This window comes from Ranitomeya variabilis, chromosome 2, assembly GCF_051348905.1.
Source record: "Ranitomeya variabilis isolate aRanVar5 chromosome 2, aRanVar5.hap1, whole genome shotgun sequence".
Classification (NCBI taxonomy): domain Eukaryota; kingdom Metazoa; phylum Chordata; class Amphibia; order Anura; family Dendrobatidae; genus Ranitomeya; species Ranitomeya variabilis.
The window spans coordinates 1,056,983,755-1,056,995,299 of NC_135233.1; the positions used below are offsets into that span (position 1 = coordinate 1,056,983,755).

The 11,545-nt window shown below is 43.1% G+C and overlaps 1 protein-coding gene across 1 annotated transcript in view; it reads left to right on the forward strand.

Moving 5' to 3' along the window:
* GDF7 (growth differentiation factor 7) overlaps positions 1 to 10,922 on the forward strand; it is a 37,686-nt gene extending 26,764 nt beyond the window's left edge. The window contains exon 2 of the mRNA XM_077293065.1: positions 9,390 to 10,922. Coding sequence (XP_077149180.1) covers positions 9,390 to 10,309 — 920 coding nt within the window. The 3' untranslated portion in view covers positions 10,310 to 10,922. The remainder of the gene's footprint in view (positions 1 to 9,389) is intronic.
* Positions 10,923 to 11,545: the final 623 nt, after the last annotated feature.

An 11,545-nucleotide genomic window follows, 5' to 3' on the forward strand; every position in this document is an offset into this window, starting at 1 on the left:
TCATCAGTTGATGAAGGTGAAGATGTGGCAGGACGACCAAATTCTTCTTGTTCCTCCTGACTGTTCTGCAACCCTTTCATCCTTACTGCTATTTCAAACAGAGCTTCTTTCCCTTTAGTTAGCTGTTGGTCATCTAGAAGAATCCGATGCATTGGGTCTACATAAACAGCTGCCAAAACAATGTTATTTTGTAATAGTAGCTCCTCTCTCCGTTTCATTGATACCTGGAGTTAAGTCCTCTGCTTGTAATTTTTTAGTCACTGTAAACGGGTGCTCTAGCAATTTTTCCAGCTCAGTCACCTGATTCCACTGACTTTCATTTAGCGTCAGTTGAGGGTTAGCCATGTCTACAAGAAAGGTTTTCAGTTCAACCAAGCGCTGAATCATTAAGTACTGCCCCATCGTGTGGCTTGATCAATAATTGCCCCTTTTCCAGCACGTCTCTTCAAAATTGAGTCAACTTTAGGGGTTCTGGCAACAGTAGCCAATTTTCTCACCTTGCCAATCAGTGCAGCAGCATGTCCTTCTTGCAGACTGTCTCTTATAGCCAGCTGTAGCGTATGCACAACACAGCGCATGTGATGAATGAAAGAACGCATTGACACAGTTTCAACAAGATCATTTAAACTATCGTGTTGCTGTTCATCTGAAGCAACTTCAGTTTGCTCCTCAGTTACAATACTGTGTTCCTCTATTTCAAACATTTCTGTGTCTGTGGACCCAGAATGTTCTTCTAGCTGCTGGTCACCATCATTACTCTCATTCATTAGCTTAATAGTACTTATCATATTTGAAGCATTGTCAGTTACGACAGAAAGAACTTGCCCTTTTTAAGTTCATAGTCTTGCAGAACCTTTTCCACCGAGACCTGGAGAAACTCACTGGTGTGATGAGCTTTGGTGTCTTTTACTGCCAGTGTCTTGGTAAGTATTTCATTTTTGTCACAAACAAATCGGACATTGATGGCAAAATAGTTCACTCTGTGACGTGTGCAGGCATCCATTTTAAGAAACAGAAAGCGTCCCTTGAGAGTTATTTTAAGTTCTTCCTTTTGTTTAAAAGCTTCTTCGATTACTAATTTTCTAATACTCTTTCTCTCTCCAGAGAAACACCAAGCTTGCGGGCCATTTCCCCATTCAGACACATAAAAGCTGGTCGTGAAAATAATGAAATAGGCACACTATCCTTTACAACAAGCTCTATGATCTGTTTTTTAAATGTATCTACTGTCATTGTCACAGTAACTTTGTCACTGACAAAATATCTTGCAACTGATGGCTGCAAAGTTCTCTGCTCCTTTGTTTGGCTGGAAGAGCTGGGCACTGGTTCATTGGTTTGGATGCAGTCTTTCTCATCCACTGCTTTCAGTACTTCTGGATGAAAGCGCTGTAAATGTCTCTTTAGATTAGAAGCTCTGGTAGGAGCATTTTTATCTTTGCCTGAATATGCACTGATCTTGGCTTCACAGCATTTGTTTTCATCTGGATCATTTGTCATACACTGACAGACATAATGTTTTCTATCTTGAGTGATGGTGAAATGTTCAAATACAGCTGATTTCATGTGACGCTTCTTTGACATTCTCAGGTTTTTAATTCTGCATTCACAATCCAAATGACAACTGTTTTTCCTAAAAACAATTGTACAAAATTATTGCCAGGTCATACAACTGATATAGAGGTCAGTAATACTGTTATTCCTCATGTACTCACAGTTAACTGATGCAAAGTTTGTTGAAAGGATAATACTTCTTACAGTCTTCCTCTTCTGAGTAGCAGCTGTGAGATGCTTGGAAGACGCTTTACTACTAAGAATTTGCAACACATTTTTACTTTCAGTTTCATACATTGTAAGTAGGGGGGTTGGGGCACCATGAGGTTAACCAAGTATAAGATTAGATAAGGGCAGTGGAGAACAGTGACACACAAGAAGTAAGAAATGTCTCTATCTCCAGCAGAACTGCTTATCACTGTTGTTCATAGTTTGATAGAACATATATATTTGAGTAACATTTATAAAATTCATATGAAAGTTCAGTTATGAAATATTAATACATTTTTTTTAAAGCTGGAGTCGGAGTCGGTACATTTCTACCGACTCCGACTCAGACTCCAACCAAAACTAACTCTGATAAGGCAGCCCCCATAGTATCTATAGTATGATGCACCTCCATAAAAATATAATCCAATATTCACCTCTCTTCCTCCTGGTTCCTGCGCTGCTCCAAGGTCCCGCTCATCTCCTGACAGCGGGCGCCGGGTAGTGACGTCATCACGCCCGCTGTCAGTATCTGAGTCAGGTGCTGGCAGGGGGATGATGGGAGAGGGAGCGTGAAGCTCCTTCTCTCATCAATGCGGTCAGCTGTATTAGCATCTAGCCGATACAACTGACCCTGCGATGACGAGTGGGGGCCCACTGCTGACTCCGTGCTCCCGCCTGCTCAGGGGCCCCATAGCGGCCGGGCAGCAGAGCAAGGAGATTGATTCTTCCTGCTCTCTCGCAGAATGTAACTGTATCGGCTCGCTGCACACACCGATACACTTACAGTAGCGTAGCTCTGGGTGGGCCCCTCAGAGTGCGGGTCCTGGGGCAACCGCCCCTTCTGCCCCCCCTGGTAGCTACGCTACTGGATGATAGCGAACAAGGCATAACCCTAACAGGCTAATTAATGTATGAAATCTTGGTCAAAGCTATCTGAGCACATAAATTTCCAGGGGTGTCCAAACTTTTGCACTTTTGAATATTCTTTTTTACTTGACATCTTAGGATATTTATTTTCTCTGATGTTTTTTGAAGTGCTACTTAATTCACTTTTGAATTTTTATCTTCATTAGCTAATTTCTAAAGTTTTGAAAAAGCCTGAATTTTCGGCTTGTATGACCTTACATTTCTTATCAAATCTCTGGCTAGAATTAACATAAAGAGATGTGAGAGGCACCATTTTATTAAGAATTGTACAGGCTTTAAATTGATATGTCACAAGACTGTGTTTGTTGATTTTTTTTTGATGAGTTAAATTTTGCATATTGATTCGCGATTTCGGTAAAACTGTATGGTGTAAATTTTTCTAAAAATACATATGTGTTACTTGTGTTCTTGGTTACACTTTTTCAGGGATTCAAGAAGTATCGTTTCTCCTTGCGAAGATTGACATGCTAAGCATGCCGAGATGAGGAGACTTAAAGCTGCAAGGCTCCTCTGGGAAATATGCTAATTATGCAAATTGTCTCTTCAGAGAGGAAGAGAACTAGAACTCTAGTGCCACCTATTGGAAGGTAGCAATCCTACAAGTCGGGTCAACTAGAGTTCTAGTTCTCTTCTTCTCTGAAAAGACAATTTGCATAATTAGCATATTTTTCAGTGATTCAAGTTTTTTGCGTGATTTTCTAAATACAGTCTCATCCTAATCATAGACGTTTAATACTAAATTAAAAGAGTCAACAGCCACAATAGTCAGTGAAAAGTTTCATAAAGGAGAAGAATTATTCGCACTATGGTTCAGTATGCAATAGTAATGAATCAAGGATTCGAGGGGGGATTGTTTGGCGTGATCAAAAATGGTAGCAATGAGTATAAATATAGTATAATCAAGATAGAGACGTACAGGCCTGCAGCCATATAATCGTTAGTAGTAAAAGCTCACAACGTGGTTGGTATATCATATACCTCTTAAACCCATTAATATAGCATGCAGAGCTTTGAGATGAGCACATAAACCCATGTGTAGTCACATAAATTCCTGTTCGGTAAATCTGCTAAGAAGATGTAAAATCACCAATAAAATGTGCCTGGAAAGTCTCCAGGTTAAACCTCCCAGTGACAGGTTACCGTGTCTCAATGCCGGAGGGCCGGTACCTTAATGAGATCTCCTTAGTTTGATATCACAGATGGCTCTTCAGGAGAATTCATGCAAATTGTCTCTTCAGAGAGGAAGAGGACTAGAACTCTAGTGCCACCTATTGGGTAAAACCAATCCTAAAAGTCAATGTCGATCCTTTAACGAGCCTTGTCACATGAATTAGGATAAAAGTCAAACCAGAATCTCAATTTGCAGATACTGTGTTTCGGGGTACAAGCCCTCGTCAGTGCAAAGTGTGAGATCTGGTTTGGCTGGGTGAGAGGCGTCTGACCATGATCCAAGTAGTAACGTTTCTACTTGCTGAGAGTGACATGTTAAGCATGTCGAGGTGAGGTCATGTGACAAGGCTCGTTAAAGGGTCGAAATTGACTTTTAGGATTGCTACTTCCTATAGGTGGCACTAGAGTTCTAGTCCTCTTCCTCTCTGAAGAGGCAATTTGCATATTTCCCAGCGGAGCATTGCGGCTTTAACTCTCCTCATCTCGACATGCTTAACATGTCACTCTCCGCAAGGAGAAACGGTACTACTTGGATCATGGGAGAAGTCATGAAATTCAGGAAAAAACTTGGAGCGCTGTCCCGGCCAGTGACAGATGCTCAGTACCGTTCCTCCAACGGTCCGTAGAGTAAAGCTTTGGCGCTAGCAGGACCTGCGTGACATGTGCGATCACATGATGGTCACGTGATGAAGGCTGCTATGGTTCACATAGAGGACCAAGAATCCAACGCATTTTGGAAATCAATCAGTTTCCTTTTTCAGGGTAGGATTACTGTTGTGAATTCCGTTCTCGGGCTCCCTCCTGTGGTCATGAATGGTACTTTGGTGACTTCTGTCCTTGGACACCCTCTGGTGGCTTTGAGTGGAACTGCTGATCTTTGAGGTTGGCTTTCTCAGCTGCCCTCGTTTATTGCTTCTGCTCGCTTCCCTATTTAACTCTGCCCAGGTCGTTAGTTCATGCCAGCTGTCAATGTCTCAGTACTGGTTCAGATCTCTCTTGGATTTCTCAGATGACCTGTCTACTCCAGCAGAAGCTAAGTCCTTGCTAGTCATTTGCTGTTCATCGGTTTTGAATTTATTTCTCAGTACATGCTATGTTTCTAGTCCAGCTTGCTATTATATTTCCTTGCTAGCTGGAAGCTCTGGGGGTGCAGAGCTGCACCTCCACACCGTGAGTCAGTGTGGAGGTCTTTTTGCACACTCTGCGTGTTTTTTGTAGTTTTTAATACTGACCGCATAGTTCCCTTTCCTATCCTCTGTCGTTCTAGAGAAGATTCGGCCTCCTTTGCTAAAATCTGTTTCATTCCTGTGTTTGTCACTTCCCTCTTAACTCACAGTTAATATTTGTGGGGGGCTACCTTTACTTTGGGGAATTTCTCTGAGGCAAGGTAGGCTGCTATTTCTATCTTTAGGGGTAGTTAGCTCTTAGGCTGTGAAGAGGCGTCTAGGGAGAGTTAGGTACGCTCCACGCTATTTCTAGTGTGTGTGATAGGATTAGGGATTGCGGTCAGTAGAGTTACCACCTCCTCAGAGCTTGTCCCAGGTTTTCTGTTTTAACCATCAGGTCACTTCAGGTGCTCCTAACCACCAGGTCCATAACAGATTACCGTGATTATACCGTTTTTATACTGAGCATTGCTGGCATTTTTGATCAAGCCAAACAATTTCCCCCCCTTACCCTTTGTAAGATTGCTCTTACTGAGTGTATTGGGGGACACTCACTTGGCACAGGATTATGTAGTCAGGCACGATTTTTCACACAAAACAGTCCATCCGGTTTATTAAAGTGTCATAAACCGGGTTGTGCACAGTTCATATTATACATTTCATAAAACACAATAGGCACCAATTGGTGATATTAACTTGCAGCTTTATCTTGTACACTTCAAACACGGCTTTGTCTCACAGACACTAAACATGCTGGACCTCTCACTTCGCCCAGTTACCATGGGTGCCCGTACGCTGTACAGTTCACCAATGTCCCAAGTCACATACAGCGCATATGACACTGGGTCGCGCTCTCTAAACACGCTGAACCTCACTTTGTTCAGTTGCCGTGGGAGACCACACAGTTCATAGACTCTCACAAGCACCAACGGTCAATGGTACCTTAAGGGAGCTCCTGCTCCACCTGCTGACTCCTCGTCAGTCCTCTCTCCTGGGGAAACTGCCTTTACGGGGTTCACCAATTTGCCTGGCCGGCACACAACAGTCAGTCCAGAGCCACCGAAGCATGATAGCCTCCCCAACACAGACCATCCAGAATCATAGTCTTACTGTGCGCTATTCAGGGATCCGGTCCTACTCCCAGAACCTCTCAACACACCAGCATGAGCTCTTCAGGAATCACACATGTGGCCTGTCCAGGTGCTATTCAGGACTTCGTCCAACACCCCAGGCATGTGACCTGTCCAGGTGCTATTCAGGACCTCGGTCCAACACCCCAGGCATATGACCTGTCCAGGTGCTATTCAGGACCTCGGTCCAACACCCCAGGCATATGACCTGTCCAGGTGCTATTCAGGACTGCGGTCCAACACCCCAGGCATATGACCTGTCCAGGTGCTATTCAGGACCTCGTCCAACACCCCAGGCATATGACCTGTCCAGGTGCTATTCAGGACCTCAGTCCAACACCCCAGGCCACCAGGTCTGAAGCCCCACCATGTGCTCTTCACGACTCCTACTCCCAGGAAATCCAACACAGGCTTCCATGACCTTCACCATTAGCATGTGCTCTTCAGGACTCCTACTCCCAGGAAATCCAACACATACTTCCAGGACCTTCACCACTCAGGTCCAAACACTGGAACCACAGAGGAACATGTGACCCACACCCTGGTCACATTATATACCCTTAACCACTCCCCTGGGTGGGAGTGTGGATGTGTGGCTAGTTTGTCCCGCCCATCTCACACAACTAGCCTAGTAAGTCTCCCTTACAACTACACCATACATATACACACTCTTGAGGGACTACAGGTCCCAGAACAACAACATTGCATCAGACTTACCACGCAGACTCCCTCTGCGACACATATCGGCCACTCACAATTCTGCCAATCACTGTTTCACCACCATTATAACAACAAATACGCCTCCATGCATATCCCAAGGAGCACACACAGCACCCCCTAGCTGCCACAGGGGTCACTGCATCACACCTTACAATCCTTGATTCATAATTATTGTATTGAACCACAGCGCAAATAATTATTCTTATAAAATTAATGGATCTTGAAAAACTAATAAGTTTTGTAATTTAAGTCATGATAAAATTCCCTACCATTCACTCTGTACTGCAACTTGGGGTTCTGTTTATATTTTTTTGAGAATCCCAGTGCATGATGGGATACCCAAAGGAATTGTCATCTGCTAGCAAAAACTGCTCTCACTCCCCTTTCTGCCCTGAAACGAAGTGTCATCGTGGGGAAGGGGGTTCTGGGACAACTCTATCTTGGTTCTGGCCTGAGTTATGAGGAGACATGTAAAGGCATGCAACACAGAAATAAGCATTTTTTCAAAACTTTGAAAATTAAAAAAAAAAAAACCTAAAGTATATAGAATTATTTTCTTCACATTTTGCATTTTCTATCACACTATTACCATAGACCAGAATCTCAAAAGGATTAAATCCCTCGACCAAAACTGTGCTGCTAACTATAGACCTGTCTCTAATCTTCCCTTCATCTCTAAACTCCTGGAACGCCTGGTCCGCTCCCATCTTATCCTCTATCTCTTAGATAACTCTCTTCTCGACCCTTTACAATCCGGTTTCCGCTCTTTACACTCTACTGAAACTGCCCTCACTAAAGTCTCTAATGATCTAATAACAGCTAAATCTAATGGTCACTGCTCCATGCTAATTCTCCTAGATCTCTCTGCAGCATTCGATACTGTGAATCATCAGCTCCTGCTCACTATGCTCCTCTCCATCGGCCTCAAGGACACCGTTCTCTCTTGATTCTCCTCCTATCTCTCTGACCGATCCTTCACTGTATGTTTTGCTGGTTCCTCCACCTCTCACCTTCCCCTTACTGTTGGGGTTCCTGAAGGATCAGTCCTAGGCCCCCTCCTCTTCTCTTCGTATACTGCCCCTATTGGACAAACAATCAGTAGATTTGGTTTCCAGTACCATCTCTATGCTGACGACACCCAATTATACACCTCTTCTCCTGCTTTCACGCCGACCTTCTTAGAAAACACCAGTGATTGTCTTACCGCTGTCTCTAACATCATGTCCTCCCTCTATCTGAAACTGAACCTGTCAAAAACTGAACTGCTCGTGTTCTCTCCCTCTACTAACCTACCTTTGCCTGACATTGCCATCTCCGTGTGTGGTTCCACCATTACTCCAAAGCAACATGCCCGCTTGCCTTGGGGTCAAAGCAAAGCAACATGCCTTGGGGTCATCCTTGATTCCGAGCTTTCATTCACCCCCCACATCCGATCACTGGCTCGTTCTTATCTGCATCTCAAAAACATTTCTAGAATTCGCCCTTTTCTTACTTTCGACTCTGCAAAAACTCTTACTGTTTCTTTTATTGATTCTCTTCTGGACTATTGTAACTCTCTACTAATCGGCCTTCCTCTTACCAAACTCTCCCCGCTCCAATCTGTCCTGAATGTTGCAGCCAGGATCATTTTCCTCACCAACCGTTACACCGATGCCTCTACCTTGTGCCAGTCATTAGACTGGTTACCCATCCACTCCGGAATCCAGTACAAAACTATTACCCTCATCCACAAAGCCCTCCATGGCTCAGCACCACCCTACATGTCCTCCCTGGTCTCAGCCTACCAACCTACCCGTGCTCTCCATTCTGCTAATAACCTGAGGTTAACATCCTCAATAATCAGAACCTCCCACTTCCGTCTCCAAGACTTTTCACGTGCTTCGCCAATTCTTTGGAATGCACTACCCCGGTTAATACGATTAATCCCCACAGTTTTAAGTGTGCCCTAAAAACGCATTTGTTCAAATTGGCCTACCGCCTCAACCTAACTATCCCTGTGTGGACCATTAAACCATAATCAGGTTCCTCACATCATGTTCTCATACACTTTATGCAGTTAATAGCCCTCTGTGTCCGTACTGTTACATATTTAGGCTGTTAACTTTCATGCAGCTTTACATGAACACCCGATTCTTACACTATTGCAGGTGGGAACAACGAAAGCAATTGTTACCATCCACATCTGGTGTCTCCCCTTTTCCTCATAGTTTGTAAGCTTGCGAGCAGGGCCCTCATTCCTCCTGGTATCTGTTTTGAACAGTGATTATAGTTATGCTGTAATGTCTATTGTCTGTACAAATCCCCTCTATAATTTGTAAAGCGCTGCGGAATATGTTGGCGCTATATAAATACAATTATTATTATTAAAAATATACAGGAAAATTGTGCTGGTTCACTTGAAATGGAATGACCCAAATGCAAAAGAAATGTGTCATCTTTAACTTTTCTATTTTTCTACCTCATTAATGTTTGATATTGTTGGACATCTTAACATCCCACACTTTATTTATTTCAGACGATGCCTCACCATTGTCCCTGGATCAGAAGTACACATTTGACATCAGCACTTTGTCTTCGTTGGATGAAATAATAGGGGCTGAGTTAAGAATTCTACGCAAAGCCCCAGAAAACATTAGTGGGATTCTTCCAAAGTCTGGAAGTCTGGTTCATCTATATCTTTACACCTGTGCCACCACTTGGCAAGAAGCCACACTTCTAGACTCTCGTTCTGGAGACTTAATGGACACTTTTTCAAAGTGGGAGGTATTTAATGTCTTAAAGGCTATAGGTAAAAATAGAAAGGGTCCCAGTGACTCATTGTGTTTTATGTTGAAGATGGTCTCTGATCTCACGTTATCCTACTTGCCACTGATCCATCTTGGGTTTCATCGCCTCGGTCTGTCAGATCCTGAAAAAGCGCTACTGGTGGTCTCCTCCTACTCTAGGAGGAGAGAGAACCTTTTTAAGGAGATCAGAGACAAGATAAAATCCATGGAAAACCCAAAAATGATAGACCCAACCGATTACAGCCAAAGATCCATCATCAAAAGAAGAAGGAAACGGCAAACTCTACCAAACAGGACAACGCACAACAATAAAGGGCAAGGCAAGAGATCTAAAACTAGATGTAGTAAGAAGCCCCTTCATGTCAATTTTAAGGAACTGGGCTGGGATGACTGGATCATAGCCCCGTTGGATTATGAAGCTTATCACTGCGAAGGAGTGTGTGATTTCCCATTGAGGTCACATCTGGAGCCTACTAACCATGCCATTATTCAAACTTTAATGAACTCTATGGACCCCGAGTCCACTCCACCAAGCTGCTGCGTCCCTTCTAAACTCAGCCCAATCAGTATTTTATATATAGACTCTGGTAATAATGTAGTCTACAAGCAGTATGAGGACATGGTGGTAGAAAACTGTGGTTGCAGGTAGCATTCGTTGCCTATAAATATATATGTATATGCCTTCTGTTCTTGTTAACTCAAAACAAAATCACAAGCAAAAAAAGTCAAGCCAAGGTCACCTTAAAAGTGTTTTGGTTCTCCTGTGTGTCACTCCATATTCTCCTAAATGTCTCTAGATATAATGCATACGACAGGGTGTACAAATCTCGGGAGCCAGGTGGTGAAAGCACCAAGAAATACCATTATGGCTCCTTTCATTTTGGGTTGTCTGCAAAACTTTTTCATATCTGCTTCACTTAAAACCTTTGTAGCCTCCTGGAGTTTGACTAACTCGTTCCCTTCTTCTCTCAAAAAGTTAAAAACCATCTTAAGTCCACACTTGCCAGAGAGCGGTAAAAACTGCTGTGAGCACAGTTTTACCCAAAACTGTAGTTGTCAACTTTCATGGCTGGCATTAAAATGTATACTGTATAATGGTCAGCTCTAGTACAAATAGAGGTTACTGCAGGTAATGCATTTTTTTTCGAAGGACTGTAAAATGTTGGACACGAGGGGTCTTGAATGTGGCCCCTGACTCTTCGGAAGAGTCACTACATCTATATTCCCTACTGATGTCCTCCACCATATTGCCTCTCATAATCAAAAATGAAAAAAAAAATAATGTTCCAGCACTAATGACCAACCAAATTTGGTGGTAGTATCTAAGGATCTGTGCCATCGGCCTTGTTTTGTAGACAGTAAAACCGATGGAACTCCACAAAAGCGTGGCAAACTATTTTGAGCCACTGCTCAAAGATGGCATGGTGACCCTATATTTTCTGATGCAACTCATTCTTATTTCTTATGTAAGGCTTATCGATATGGAGAGGAAAGGTTTGGTTCCGGCATATTTGGACAAAAGGGCGTTTAGAGTAGAAATGACATGTATATTAACAAAGGGAAGGAATTTATCTGAATTTTCCACGTCCTGAGCTGAATTCTGCTTAGTCAGGGGACATTATCGTTCTGTAGCGGAGAACCAGGTCAGCACATCTTGCCTAGGAATTGTCAGCACAGGATATAATGTTATGCTCCATACCTCTTCAGGGAAGACGGTTCATTTTCAGAAAAACTTACATTTACTGTAGAATCTGAAATTAATTTTAGTAGTACGGTTCAGCCACACACAGCATTATAGACACAATTTTTCTAAAAATTCCAGGACCAGGACCGTCACTTAGGACCCGATTACATCTACTTTTTGTGTATGTTCAACGGATATCCC